General features: G+C 41.5%; 1 protein-coding gene across 8 annotated transcripts in view; it reads left to right on the forward strand.

The window, feature by feature from the left end:
• The window catches only part of ARHGAP24 (Rho GTPase activating protein 24), a 336201-nt gene that overhangs the window by 271290 nt on the left and 50064 nt on the right, over positions 1 to 14847 (forward strand). For all 8 annotated transcript variants that reach the window (XM_073340570.2, XM_073340577.2, XM_073340568.2 and 5 more), the window contains one exon: positions 14687 to 14809. In XM_073340570.2, the coding sequence (XP_073196671.2) occupies positions 14687 to 14809 (123 nt within the window). The remainder of the gene's footprint in view (positions 1 to 14686; positions 14810 to 14847) is intronic.

Below are 14847 nucleotides of genomic sequence, written 5' to 3' on the forward strand. Positions count from 1 at the left end.
GGACCACTTTTTTTTTTAACTGTCAGATTTAAAAAAATACTATCTGCTTGTCAATATGAGCTTGACAGTGGGGATACCAGCACAGACAAGCTGAAACAGTTAGAAGGGCTAGATCCAATTATAGCTGGCAGCAGTAATTTGACAGTTCAGTTATACAAGGAAATAAGCTCATAATCAAAAAGTATTTTGCATTATTATTTCTTCTGACTGGTTTCTAAGCAGCGAGCACCAGAACCTAGTTGTTCAAAGTTGTTTATATTAAATCAGTTTTGTTGCTGTTGTGCAGACAAAATTATGTCTAAGCTTGCAAGATACCATCGAGATTGTCATCAACTGAGGGTTCAGTAGTTCATATTAATGAAGCACAGATAGCTTAATGAGTATTTGTTGACAGTTGAAATGATTATGAGTTCCTTGAATGTCTGTCTTGTTAGATTCTGCAAATCTGAAAGGTCACCTAGGGCAAACTCAGCTCTCTTGTAACTTCTTTAGTATCTTGGCTTGCCAAATTAGCTGACTGAATGTGAATGGATATTAATAACTCACCCTAGTCTCTTTGGCTTTCCACTTAAAAGGCTTTCCTTAGGCTATGGACCTTTTCTTACCATAAGTCTTCCACCAGCGGAAATACAATACAAACATGCACCGAGGAGCTGACCTTTTAAGATAATCCACTTCAAATTAGTTCTTGCACTTGATTCTAATGTGAGATATATTGCTATGATGAACAAGAATAAAAATAAAAAGGGGATTTTGTAACTGTGTGTATCTGTTTACCCACAGCATAAGGTCTGAGGAACTCGCTCTGTCTCTGTAGCATTTCTTTGGGCAGAAATCAAAGCTTCTCCCAGGCCTCTTTTTATGATGATGGGTATGTATGGACCAGTGAACGCAATCTGCTTTCTCTCTCTCCCTTAAAGAGAGGAGATTAAATGGCTCTTGAAGGAGCATTGTCCAGGTCAAAACTTTTTGGCTGTTGCCAGGTTTGAACACTAGTTTAGAGAGACTCTTATGTAGAAATAGTGGGTTTGACATTCTCTAAAAATGCCTTACTTGTGATTTTTGGTATGCAACTTGAAACACTTTCCAGGAACTTGATTTTAAGACGTGGCTGCTTAGCATTTTCTGAAAATCAGGCCCCTTTAAGGTGTCTACATGGCAACCAAAAATGGAGGCAGCCAAAATCACAAGTCACTTCGAAAAAACTTGCTCCTTATATTTAGCCTTTCTTTTGAGACAAAATCTTCATTGCAGAAATAAAACTTCAGTTGTTAACCAATTATGGGTGTTTAAATGGAAAGGTGGCATTGAGCCTTTCACGTTCACTGACATGATGTGTGGGCACCAAAAGAGAGAACTTGCATTAAAAATATATCCAGCTATTACTGGAATATTACTTTCTGTAGATGGGAAATAGAAAACCTTGTTTATCCACAAAATGCACTATTATTTGAAAGACTAAGGAAAAAAAAAATCAATCAGCAAGAACGTCAAAAAATTTTAAACTAGGCTCTGAAGAACTAACAATATTTTAATAGTTACAAGTTATCCACTGGGTAGATTGGATAATTCAATTGGGACCCGTTTCTAACTGATAAACATAATGGCATTTTTAAAAAATCTATAATCCTTCTCTTGTATAATCAAACCCCAATGTTCAGGAGAAGCTACCTCCTCTACAATATTCCCCACTACCTGCCCTCATTTTGATAAATTTGACTGCTTCCTTGGCATTCTTTTGGACCCCTCACTGCTATTGGATACTCAAACAGCCGTAGGAAGAAAAAACACCCAATTGAGACTACAACTGGGAATTAGAGGGTACTAATCCTAGGCACAGTGATCCACTCTCAGCTTGATTATTGCAACTCATACATAGACAGGAAACATCTTGTCCTAAAGAATCTCCAACTGGTAGAATACACAGTAGCCAGTCTATAGAGCAACACAGATTGCTTTGAGCATACCACTCCAGTGTTTCTCTCTCTGCACCGGCTCCCCTTTGAAGTCAAGTCTTCTATCCTGCTATTCAAAGGTCTCCATGGGATTTCCCCATCTACCTAAGAGACGGCCTTTCCCATCACAACCTCACACAATATCTACATTCCATTGGAACCAGGAAATTGTGGACCAAGAGAGGATGATTTATGACAAAACCTTCAAAGGAGCAGAACCTAAACTAAGAAACTCATTCGTTCCAGAGCTAAGAATTACCACAGGCCTCCCATGTTCAAATTTCATATCTTCAGTGTTGTCGATTCTCATTATTTTTATCACGAGTTTCACATTCTTTATCCAGCTCATATATTTACATGAACAACTCATTTTGTGGAAAAGTAACTTTCTAGCCCTTTTGGTTGCAGAGAAAAGCTTGAAAATATAACCTAAGTGTACTTGAGTGGTTAAAATAGCAGAAGGCAAATCAAAAGAATCCAAAGTGTATAATATATCTTTTTTTAAGTTAGTCTCATTATTTTGGGAGGTCTAAGTCACAATGCTCGAATGCTTGGCAATACTGTATCTTTGAGCCATATTTTCCTCAATATAGAGCATGTGCATATATTATTGTTGAAGGGTAGTAACAAAGGGATTTCTTCCATAGACTTGGAAGTAAGAGAGAGAGATGGTTTTTGTTTTTATTTTTAAATACTTAGCAGATGCCCGTATACTGTGGTACAGTAATGGGGCCATATAAGTACCTAGATAGATAACTATGTATTAAAATGCTTGGGCTGTAACTAGTGCCATTTCTTCCAATCCTGAAAGTTCAGGGTGAGGATTGAGAAAAATGGGTCTGGTTTTGGCTATATTGACTTGATCTATTTAATGTGCTGTGATTCTCACCGCAAGCAAAAATACTACAAGGTTCCATCACAACAGACATGTGATTGAAAGACCAGTTGTCTTGAGCCCATCTTGTTCTTTTTTGTTTCCACTGAGTCTCTTCTCTGTTGCCCTACAGTAGCCATAACACTTAATTAATACTGTGTGCCATATAATGTTTCGAGCAAACAATTTTCATAAATAGTTTGCTGTAATGTTGTTTGTTAGGCTTCATGTTAATTTGAAGATATTTTGCTGGATTCTATTATAGGATCTTTGCCATCAGAGCTTTGAAGAAGTCTGATTTATTTAAGGTTATGAGTTAAGTGATTGAAATTGAGTTTTTGAAATAATTCTGTTCTATCTGCTTTTTTGAGTTCAGCTTCTCTCTGACTGTGGGGGCGAAGGAAGGGAATTGCAGGTATAGCTGCAGGTTTAAAAAACAAAGATTGGACGTCAGTAAAAAAAAAAATCCAGTGTAGTTGCACACAAATCTAGCATAAGCAGAAAGGGAAATCACTAGTGCACATAGAAAACTTCTGTAAAATATTCTGAAAAATGTCTGAAAATCATATCAGTAGAACAGCAGAACTATGAAATTCAATTACATAGAACCAGGTTTCACATTACAAGCCTTTGCACAACACTAGTCAAAGTTTTCAGCCTCCCAGGAAGAGTTTTTCAAAGTGACAAACAAGAATTCCTCTGAGCCTTGTTTGACACTGATTAACCAGAAAAGCAATGATGTGTGCCATTGCCCTATGGGCTTGTTAAATATAGACCTGTAATGAGGGACATATGGAGTGATGGCCTTTCAATATATGCTGCTATCAAAATAGTAAATAGAATGGTTTGGGTCTTGTCCCTTTAAGTAAAAGAGATACGTAGAGTTGGAAGAGGAAGTTTCTATGTTTGGGAATGGCACTAGGAGAGAAAAAGATAGGACTGAGGCAACTGTAGTGACAATAGCAGGGTCCCACTGAAGAGCAGAGAAACAAGGAAGAGTCTATATAGAACAGGTAGGGTTGCCAGGTGTCCAGTTTTCGACTGGAACGCCCAGTCGAAAAGGGACCCTGGTGGCTCCAGTCGGCACTGCTGACTAGGCCGTTAAAAGTCCGGTTGGCGGTGCAGCAGGGGCCTGGGACTAAGGCAGGCTCCCTGCCTGCCCTAGCTCTGCATGGCTTACAGAAATGGCCGCAGGCAGGGCTGTCCGTAATGGAGTGCGAGACCCAGGACAAATCAGCCTCCCCGCTAGTCTCCTTGCCATCCACCCGGCACACCTGCCCACTTGTCCGCTGCTTGCCTTCTCACCTCCCACCTGCTGCTCACTTCTTCGCCAGCCGGCCACCCACCCACCTGCTGTTCGCCTCCTCACCTGCCTGCCCGTAGCTCGCGTCCCCACTAGTCTCCTTGACATCCGTCCACTGCTTGCCGCCTCATGTCCGCCCACCTCCCACTCTCCTCCTTGCTGTCCACCTGCCCGCCTGCCATTCGCCTCCTCATCCCACTCACCCATCACTCACCTCCCCGCTAGTCTCCTCACTGTCCATCGGCGCACCCCCCCGCCATGTGCCCGATCACTGCTCTGCTCCCCGCTTGCCTGCCTTCCTGCCGTTCGCTTCCTTACCCCACTCTCCCACCTGCCTTGCCTCCCCACCCACCTCCTCATCTGAATACTGGGACAAATGGCATCCTGACCGTACATCGGTCAGGATGCGGGACAAAGTGCTAAATATCGGAATAGTCCTGATTTTATCAAAGCGCGGGGCCCCCCAAAGTGTGGGGCAATCTTCACCCTATCCAAGGGATGGTTCTGGCTGCAGGTCCCTACAGCCCCTCGATGCATGGGTGGCCGGGGAGGCTCCACGCACTGCACTTGCACCTGCAGGCGCTGCCCCCACAGCTCCCATTGGTCCTGGGTCCTGGCCAATGGGAGCTGCGGAGCCGGCTCTGAGGGTAGGGGCAGCATGCAGAACCTCTCTGGCCACCCATGCATCTAGGGGCTGCAGGGACCTGGTGGCCGCTTCTCGGGAGCCACAGTAAACGCTGCCGGGACTCTGCACCCTAAACCCTCTCCCGCACCCCAACCCCCTGCCCCAACCCTACTAGTTCTGATTTATTTACACAGTTCCAGCGTTTTTATTTACCCATTGTTAATGGCTTGCCTTAACTGCTTATGCAGTACCCTGAGCATCTTGATATGTGGCTGTGCTGCCTTATAATTAAAGCCTTGTTATTATTATCTTAATCTATCATTCATTATGGGGATTCAGGGCTGCAGCTATAACTGTTGTACCGAAGTAGGAGGCTACCAGCATAGGTTATTCACCATGTGTTACAGATCCTTTCCAAATGATTCCTGAATCATACCTTAGTCTGAGGGGTCTAATGGCAGTCATTTCACAACTTCATGCATGCTTAAAATTCCCTCTCCTATTTAGAGAATACAGCTATTTCCCAAGCAGGCTGTGAATGGCCACTTGTGATGGAGTGCAATGCCCAGTCGGGAATGAACTGCTTTTATGAGGCTTTTGTCATTTAGGCACTTTCGCTGGACTACTCCGTGGGTTATAAAGCCAGTGCTCACATGAAATTACAGCATCTCTAATGCAGAGGACTGTTGCTCAGGATTACTAATACAAAAGAACAGCTGGGATGCTATGAATCTGAACAGTAAACATTTGTCGTAGTAAAACTGCAGGTCTTTAAATATCTGTGCCTTTACCACAGTTACAATATTTTTTAATTACTCTTGTTCTATAAGGTTTATTAGTGCTGCATCCAAAGAAAATGTGTAGCTGACACAGTGACTGGGTAAAACAGTAAATTGTTTAGAAACTGTGTCTATTGAAACCAGTGTTCTTGCTGGCAGTGATGTTAGTAATACACAAGGTTTAAGTTAGATTGGCTTATACATTGGCTGTCTCTACTTGCTTATTGCCTTGTGACTGACAAAATGCACTGAGAACCCAACAGGAGTCGAGTAAATTACATGGTGATTCTGATGAAAATAACTGAAGTTATAATTTGTGTACCTGTCTCAGCCCAATCTCTTACCTGTCATCAAAGATTTAGAGGTAATTCAGTTTAATGGAACTCGGAATAGCAGACTGTCCAAAACCCAATTGTCAATATTATGTTCAGAGTCACCAGCACTGGTAAGACAGTATTCAGAAAGCACAGCTGTGACTTTCATTCATGCACCCCTACTCTCTGATATTCTTTTTGCTAGAGAGACAAATGCTGAATAATAGCTGGCAAGACTGAATACTAGCAGCAGGATCTGATACCAGCTGAGACTTGGAAAAGAATAAATAACAAGGAATATTTACTCATTTTGTGGCACAACTTTTGAAAATGCTTAGAAATGAAATAGTAACAATAATTATTGATGCTTTATAGCATCTGGCGCTCTCTAGATGGATTTGTCGATTGAACAGAATTCAAAGATGCCTACCACTACAGTATCCGTTTGCATAATGTAGTCACAAAGATATACAAAATATTGTCCGTAGTAAAGTTTGCTCCACATACACCTTAGATTCTTGGTATCTTGCTTACTGTCTCCTCCCCACCGCCCCCCACACCTATAAGTGTAGAAATGTTAGTAAATAGTCCCTTGTTTTCAGTTATTATTGAGGAACATTTACAAACTTAAGGGGGAGAGATGTAGGTGGTTGTAGCTTGACCTGAAAAGTTCAGTGGCTGTAGCAGAGCAGAATTTCCGATTCTTCCCTTGACTCTGAAGTTTTGAATGCTTGAGGTTGACAGTACTGGTAATGAGTGTTCTCAATTCCCTCTGAAATCAGTAAGAGATAAAGACACTTAGCACCTCCAGGAGTTGCTCTGCAGTTTGCAGGATTGAGCCCTTAATTCCTGCAGGCAGTTTTGTTTGCTGTTTTTCTGTTTTCCTTGCCTCTCTGGTGCCTCTGATATTTTATCTCAAATCCCAGGCCCCTCCAATGCTATCTCTTGTTCTCCAATTCTCTCCAGCTTTTGTTTTCTCAGCTCTTCCCAGGCTGTCTGATCCATTGTCACCTCCCCAGGTTGCTCCAGGACTGTCTCTTTGCTTTGTCAGTATCTTTCTGCCTTCACCGCTCCACTTTTTCACAGCATCCGCTTACTCCTGACACATTGCTGAAACACAACTACAGAAACCCTTGCACATCCTGTAGAATTTATACAAATGGTGAACTATTTCTTCCCTCTGTTTATCTGTCAACTGGAGCAGAGTCCCCGATTGCTACAGTAAGACTTTCTCTGTATTTTTCTACTAATAAGTAGACAAGTTAGTAGAGGTTTACAAGATACAAGATCAAAAATAACGAGGAGTACTTGTGGCGCCTTAGAGACTAACAAATTTATTTGGGCATAAGCTTTTGTGGGCTAAAACCCACTTCATCAGATGCATGGAGTGGAAAATACAGTAGGAAGATATATATAACAGTACACGAAAAGACTGGAGTTGCCTTACCAAGTGGGGGGTTGAGACAATTCAATTAATGTGGGCTATTCTCAACAGGACGACAAATCACTTTTGCAGTGGTAATTAGTCAAGTGAAAGGAAATCTTGGGATAGTATTAGGCTACGTATAAAAATATTTAAAATTTAATGTACTTAGGGAAAAAATGTGCTGTAGGGGAGGGACTAGACTAGAGGACTAGATGATCATAATAGTCCCTTCTGACCTAAATATCTATGAATCTGACTACAAGCACAGAGATAAAGGGAAGTGGTAGGGCAAATTAAAACTACTGTTACTGCACAGAGTGTTACACTGAGCAGGTCTGTTTCTCATGAGAAGTAATGAAAAAATAAATAAGGTCAATCTCAGCAGTTGTGCCAGGGCATCTGTTAATTCACAGCTCTCCACATATGTATTTTACTTGCGGTTTTCATTTGTTCCAACTCTGAGTAGGCAAGAAGGGTTTGGGCTTCCGGAATGGATTGATTCTTGGGTGAGTGGATGCAAACTGAGGATAGATCTATTTTTGCAGTCTCCTTTAATTTACAGCATGCACACGATTCCTGACATTGCTTGGATCAAAGATGGGCAAAACAGCAAAAGTAGTAGCCAAGCATACCGGAATGAATAGTCCCAGTAAAATCACACAGCTCAATCACAACTCCTGTGCAAAAATTGAGTCTCATTTCCACCTCCCTCCAAACACTTTAAAATCGTACCGCAAGGACTGTCTGTCTTTGGCTGTCAGTCAAGTGATTCAAAAACACCATAAACTTCGAGTAGCTGTCTCTCTCTGTTCTTTCAGCCATGGTTATCTGAGACACATCTGAATGGCTCGGCCTAGCCTGCTCTAAAGAAAGGTCTTTAATTTAGACTTTGTCTTCACTGCAGCTGGGATAATTAATACTATAGGACTTGAGCCGATCTCTAACTATTGGAGATCAAGATGAGACCTAATGTTGGGAACAGATAATCCCACATCTGCCTGCTTAGGAGGTTTTTTTAAAAACACCTTCCTCTAAAGCAGCACTGTCACAGACAGGGTACAGGACAAATGGATCTTGGGCTTGATTCAGTCTGGCAATTCCCATGTCACAACATGGCTAAAATTCACAGTGTTGATGAGACCCTCCTAAACGGGTCACCTGACTTGCTGGCTGAACTGGTTTTCATTAGTACATAATCAGTGTGGCATGTCAAGTTGCTGTGCTTAAACTAAGGTAGATTGATGTGAAATCAGTGCTGAGGTCATGTAAGTGTCACCTCTGCTTTGTGCTGGTGCTAAGAAGTGCATAGGATTATTTTAAAAAATCTTGGAACTCCATTAGAATAAAGGGGAAGAGATCATTTGTCTTGACTTTGCAGAGGCAATCTTGTACTCTAATTTAGTAACCGCTATAACATAAAGAGGTGATTCGTGGTCCAGAACAATAAGTGTGAATGTAAATGCTGTAAAATCAAAGCTGATGAAGGACAAAGAGAAAAGGAAGAAAGAAACAGATGCTTGCATTTCCAGAGAAGTAGGAGATGAAACACTTCATTTTTCTGGGAAGCTCATTTGCAGCACATGTGAAGCCTGCCATGGCTATCAGTTATTTTGGTATTGAGAAAAGTTAATCAGAGACCTGAACTGGTAAACAACAGTTATCTTGACATCCTGTATAAAGTAAGGAAGCGGCTACCATACGGAACAAAGAGAAGAAAATGAGACACATTTTCCACAGGTGACATTTTCAAAAGGCTCAGACTCAGAAGAGCTAAACAAATTACCAACAGGGAGATGCATAGAATCTGTTGACCATCTAGCTATTTGCATTGAGCAGCATCTTCTATAAAGAAAGATTGGTACAAAACTAGGCACTCCTTCTATGGTGGAGTGTGGATGAACCAGCAGACTTCAGGTGATCTGGAAGGAAATGAGGAAGAAAAGATGGGCATTAATCAACACATAAGTAGAGAAGTGCTGAGCCTTACCTGGAAGAAAGTCCCAAGGCACATTAAGGCCAAAGCTAATTGAAAGAAAGATGGGATTTCAAGGCCAAAAATTAAAATAAAAATAGGAGGAAAAGTCTGTAAAGGCAAGATTTTTTAAAAATGAGTGTCTAAAGTTAGGCATCTAAATAAGTGGCTTGATTTTCAAAATTGCTGAGCACCCAGCAGCTCCCATATGAATGCCTCTATATGGACAAAATTCAGTGTATAGACGCTCATAAGAGAAACATTAAAAGACTACAATTATTATTCAGTATTTTCTTCGGAAACCTAAAATGTGGTGATAAGTAGTCTAAAATGAGTGAAGGGTTTGCACAGAATCCAGCTGTATCTCCCTTAATTCTCAGCTGTCTCTAACGTCTCCATTTTCAAACCTGTGCTTTGGGCTTTGAACTGAAAGAAATGCACAGAAAATAGGAAATAATTTCAGCTTACAAATGGCTCCAACATTTTTATATTAGAATATGGAATATATTTTTGAGGTTGGCCATGTTGTTTTCAGTTTAAAAAAAAAAAGTCATGTTAATCCTAGTTTTGATGTTTCTCCTGGGGGAAAATTCTCTTTTAAGAAAATGGTGGAGATTAATCCCCGTGCATTCCATTTGCAAGAAGCAAAGAACTACAGTTAGCAGTAAATCCAAGATGCTAATAAGCAGAAAACTGAGGGTGTTTTTCAATGTGAATTCAGCTTGATAAGCACTTTGAGTAGAGGAAAGGTGATAAAGTTCTAATAGAGCATAAACAAGGCCTGGTCCCCTGAAAGTTTGCTCATTTCTGGGTGGGAGAGGGACAAAGAGAGAGTACAACAAACAAGAATGTATTATCTGATAAAGTCCTGGTTTACTTTGTTGCATAAGAATTTTATGTACTTCCCATGTTTACTTGATAGTGGGGAAAATGCAGGAAAGCTGTTTAGGTTGGTATTTCAGGAGTCAACCACCCATTAATTTCAGTAAGCACCTCTTCATCTTTTTCAAAGGGTACAGTGCAATGTGGAATAAGCAAAAAAAGGCTATCGCATTTCCTGTCCCTCCAGGAATCATCTCTCTCCTGATTTTAATTATGTGCATGTGTTTTGTTTTCCTGTTAGCTGGCAGAAGTTCCTAAAATATTCTGCCTAGCTCAGATCCAAGCAGCGCTGGCTCACTGCATAAAGCTGTACCCAGCATGGGTTCGAGTGGTCACAGACAGCCTTTATCAAGAAGTAGCATTCTGTATTTACTGTTTACAGAGCCAGTGAATGGGCCAGGAGGGAGAACCCATAAGTCATTGCTAATGGAAAGAGAGGGGAGGGAATCTGACCTGTCCGAGATACAGGACTGAACACGGGGTGGGGCAACTTCACTTTTTCCGTTCCAAGTTGAAATTCTCGATTCCTTTAATAAATCTGACTCTGATTCGATCTAAAAAAGAGAATACTAAGGGTTGCAAAAGGCATGATGATAACAGTATATCTTTAAGAAACAGTATGGCCAGACTAGCCCTGGTCCTGGCCCAGGGCTGTGAAGAAGTAGGATGTGTATGATGGTTGTGCAAGCTGCAGCTTTCAACTTTGTGGGCAAGGGCCAGTCTCTGTAGTCAGGCAAGCACAGAGTTTTGCTCCCTCCCCTGGTAGGTGCAAATTGCCAGGGAGGAGAGACAGGACAATGGGCACACCCTGCCTGCCTTCACCAGGCCCTGCAGTTTGCCAGTCTGGGAGAGATGAATAAACTGCAGCCTTTAAAATGATTGTGCAACTGTTGTGCTTCCAATGTGAGCTCAGTGAGAGTTTGTGCTGTAAAGGCATAATCTGACCCTATGTGATCATGTAATTACACCGTATAATGATTTGTGCGCACAGGTGGCAGAGTTAAGGGTGCATGTGCAACCTCAGTGATCTGTTACATTTTCAAAATTGGGGTGCCTACTGTTGGGTATTTTCAGAGGTGCTGATCACCTAAAACTTCTCTTGAAATAATTAGGACCTATGGGTGCTCAGCAACTCTGAAAATCTTTATATGGATAAAATCGGATTATTGAAAAGTTAGAAATGTCCTATGTAACCATAATTTTCTTTCTCCAAATACCTATGATCTGAAATTCTTATTTTCTGAATTTTAGATATATCTTCTGAGCTGTTCAAATTATCAGGGTTTACCTGTATTTTAAATATTATCCCTACATAAACCAGCATTTACAGTCCTACATCAAACAAATGAACGCAAGTGTATTCGCGAATATCTTCTTTCGAAGCATCGTGCCAACTTGTAGCATGATGTAAATAATAATTTATTCACAGGGAAGATAAGCATAAAAGGCCCAATATTGCAGCACACAAAGGATGTACCAAACATCAAGGGGGACATATCCTCAATTGGTGTAAACTCCTTTGAGCTCCTTTGCTGATTTTCTCTAGCTGAGCATCTGACCAAGGATATTTTATGCTTTCCTTCATTATGAAGTTAAACACAGATTAAATGTTAGCTAAATCGTTATGTAATCAAGTCTGTTGTTTGGAGTGCTACTCTGGAATGGTGTAAATGAACTATCTGGACTTCTGGCACTAATCCAGTTTGTAATGTATAGACCCTCTAATTTGACATAAAATCATTTATTCTTTAAATGGCATATGATCTGCCATAGTGGAATATATAGGCCATTAAAAGAAAACTGAAAAGATTGATGGATCACAAATAGGAGCCCACCCTTCAGCCATGACAGCTGTCCACACCTTTACAATGTCATCACTGCAAGGAAATCACTATTAGCCTCCAAAATGTGCAGGGTTTTGTGTTAGTCACATGTTCTAATGCTTCTAGTTGTAAGGTTATTGCAGCTCTCCTTCTGGAGAGCTGATTGTCTTCACCATACTCGGAACGTAGTTTAAAGTTTGTCTGTTACCTTTTGGAGGAAGGAGATATGGATTTGGGGTGTGTTCGCATTTATGGTGTTCCTTCAAATATTTGTTACACTCCGTTGTATTTTACATAGATATAAAAAGGTTTCAGCAACTTCAGGTATTTCAGCCCTTTTTCCTGTCCAAATTCCATTCACGTGATTATATTCTGCCTATGTACAAGAAATTTCCTACCCTCTCCCTCTCCTTTCAGCTGCATACTTCAATTCCTGTCCTAAACTGTTGTGTAGTTTTTGCAGTGCATTGTTAAACACAAGATGTGTTCCAATACAGAAATGGCTGAATTTTAGTGCTAGGTGAAATGTAAAATACTTTAAATTCTTTAGGAGGAAAATCTCTCTATAAATACATTGCAATAATGAGGTGCAGAGTAACCCAATGCAGTGTTTTTGTGGGGTTGTTTATTTTTGTTTAAATCATGTAACAAAGATCTAGGAGAGAGATAATATATTCCATGTTCAATACCCAGTCCGTATATTTTGGCTAAGTGGTTCTGGTCGGCTCTAAATCTCAGTTGGGGCTGGGGTCAGTTCTTAGAGAGATTCAGGACTGGTATTTGGGGTTGCATGTAATGATGCCTAATTCTCATGAGATTTCAGCCACAGTTTAAGTAAATATCACGGACAAGCTGATACAATGAGATTTACTGCCGTTTGAATGATGGAACATACTAGCTGTTCCTGAAAGATTTCTACTGTCTTGTCCAAATCCTCTGGGAAGGCCAAAATGAGAACAGACCTTATAAACCTTTGCATCAGATCCAAAAAATTAAAAGAGAGGCTCCTGATTTTGGCTCTAGAGAAGTGGGCTTGAATCTGGGGCCTTGAATCCAGTTTCCAGCCTCTGGACACCGTGTACCCTTGAAGGGAGTTCAGATGCAAAGGTAGAATTTTGGAACATTCTAGCAGACTGATGCACAGTTTCTGTGTTTTTGGTTTTGCCTTTTAGCATTTGCAAGTTAAATGTCTGCTTGTGTAATAAGTATAAGGCACTGACATCCTTTGATTGACAGTGGCGAACCAAATAAGAATCAACGTCAAAAACTAGACGCTGGCACCATTCTCAGAGATAAAGTATCAAGTGGGTAGCAGCAATAATGATTAGTAGTGCTTTTCACTTTTTTTCTCCACTAGCCGGGAACACATTGAAGCAGCTGTCATTTGCAGTCAGTGTCTGGGCTGTTCCTGGCTGAGCATTGGTGACAGAGCAGAATATTGCTGTATATGCTGTAAATCGCCCTTCAGGCAAAACCAGTAATGAATGCTTCAGGCTTAGAATGGCACTTTTGTGCTCCTCTCATGTTGTATTTTAATGGGTCAAAAATGCATCTTCTTATTCCAGTCCTTTGCAACTTTAAAAGAGTGAAATGTATCTTCGACGCATCATATGCTCTCTGTTTGTGAGTGAGTGAGAGGGAAGGAGAAGGAATGACAGCTGTTCCTTCTCACGCTTTAGCTACCCTGGGACTGGCCAAAAAGAAGGCATTTTTTGTCACATAGCCAAATTACTAACTCTGGAAAGGGATGGAAACTGTAGGGAACAGTTAAAGGGCCCGATTTTCCACTGCCTTGCATCTTCTGTTGTCCTATCCATCTGTGCAAAGTGTGTGTAGAATGTGCTCACTGTATAGCTGTATAAATCATACAAGATGCAAGGCAGTATGGAATTAGGAGGTCCATGTTTTGTGCCTGTGCTTTTGGTTGGTGACTCAGAATATTATCAAAAATGAAACGTTATGAATATTCATTTTCTCTAATAAAATATCTGCTCCTCTCAATAGCTTTTTTTAATCAGTTGGTGACTATACTCTCAGTATTTTCTTTTCACGCTATTGACTGATGATAAATATTCCTGCCTTTCATAGCTAGACCATGGTATCTATGTCTGAATACTTCAAACCATTGTATTAGGAACCGGGACATAGGTGGTCTTGTCTAACAGTCAGAGCTGGAGTTGGAGCCAGGAGATGAGCCAAGGGTCAGAGTTGGAGCCGATGGTCAGGAATGAGGCATGGGAGTAGGAACCAGAGATGTGGCAAGGAGCAGGCCTGGAGCGGGGCAAGGCAGGAACTGGAATTGAGATAGGAGCAGAGCAGGAACTAGGAACAGGGTTGGATGCAGATCATAGGAGACAAGTAAAGGGCCTGATCCAATGTAGCAGCCAGCAACAGGGATCCTGCACAGTTGCTCAGACAACCCATCTGGGTCGCTTCCTTGCTTAAGGAAGGTGCCCCAGGCCTTTGGTGTCCTGATAGGACCCTGTGGGGCCTGACCATCCAAGATTAGTGAGGTGGTGCTTCATCTGTCTTCCTTGGTGGCAGTGAGGGAATGGTAAGAGACCTCAGCCTCTCACACTCCTGGGTTCTAGGCCTGCTAAAACCAAGGACCCACACCCTTGGATCCTTACACATTGCTGCAGCTTCCAGCAGTCAGTTTGGTGGTAGGCGGCTGGCAGGAGTTTGGCTGGGCTGGAAGGGATAGAGTTTATATGTGATTGTCTTCTCTTGCAGGAGGAGACCGAGAGCGGATGACAGCTCATCATGAGACATACCTTCTTATGGCCAGCACACAGAATGACATGGAGGACTGGGTGAAATCCATTCGCAGGGTTATATGGGCACCTTTTGGAGGAGGTGAGTCCAGGAGAGAAAATTTAAGAGTCCCAGGAAAA

This window comes from Lepidochelys kempii, chromosome 4 (genome assembly GCF_965140285.1).
Source record: "Lepidochelys kempii isolate rLepKem1 chromosome 4, rLepKem1.hap1, whole genome shotgun sequence".
In the NCBI taxonomy this organism is placed as follows: Eukaryota; Metazoa; Chordata; order Testudines; family Cheloniidae; genus Lepidochelys; species Lepidochelys kempii.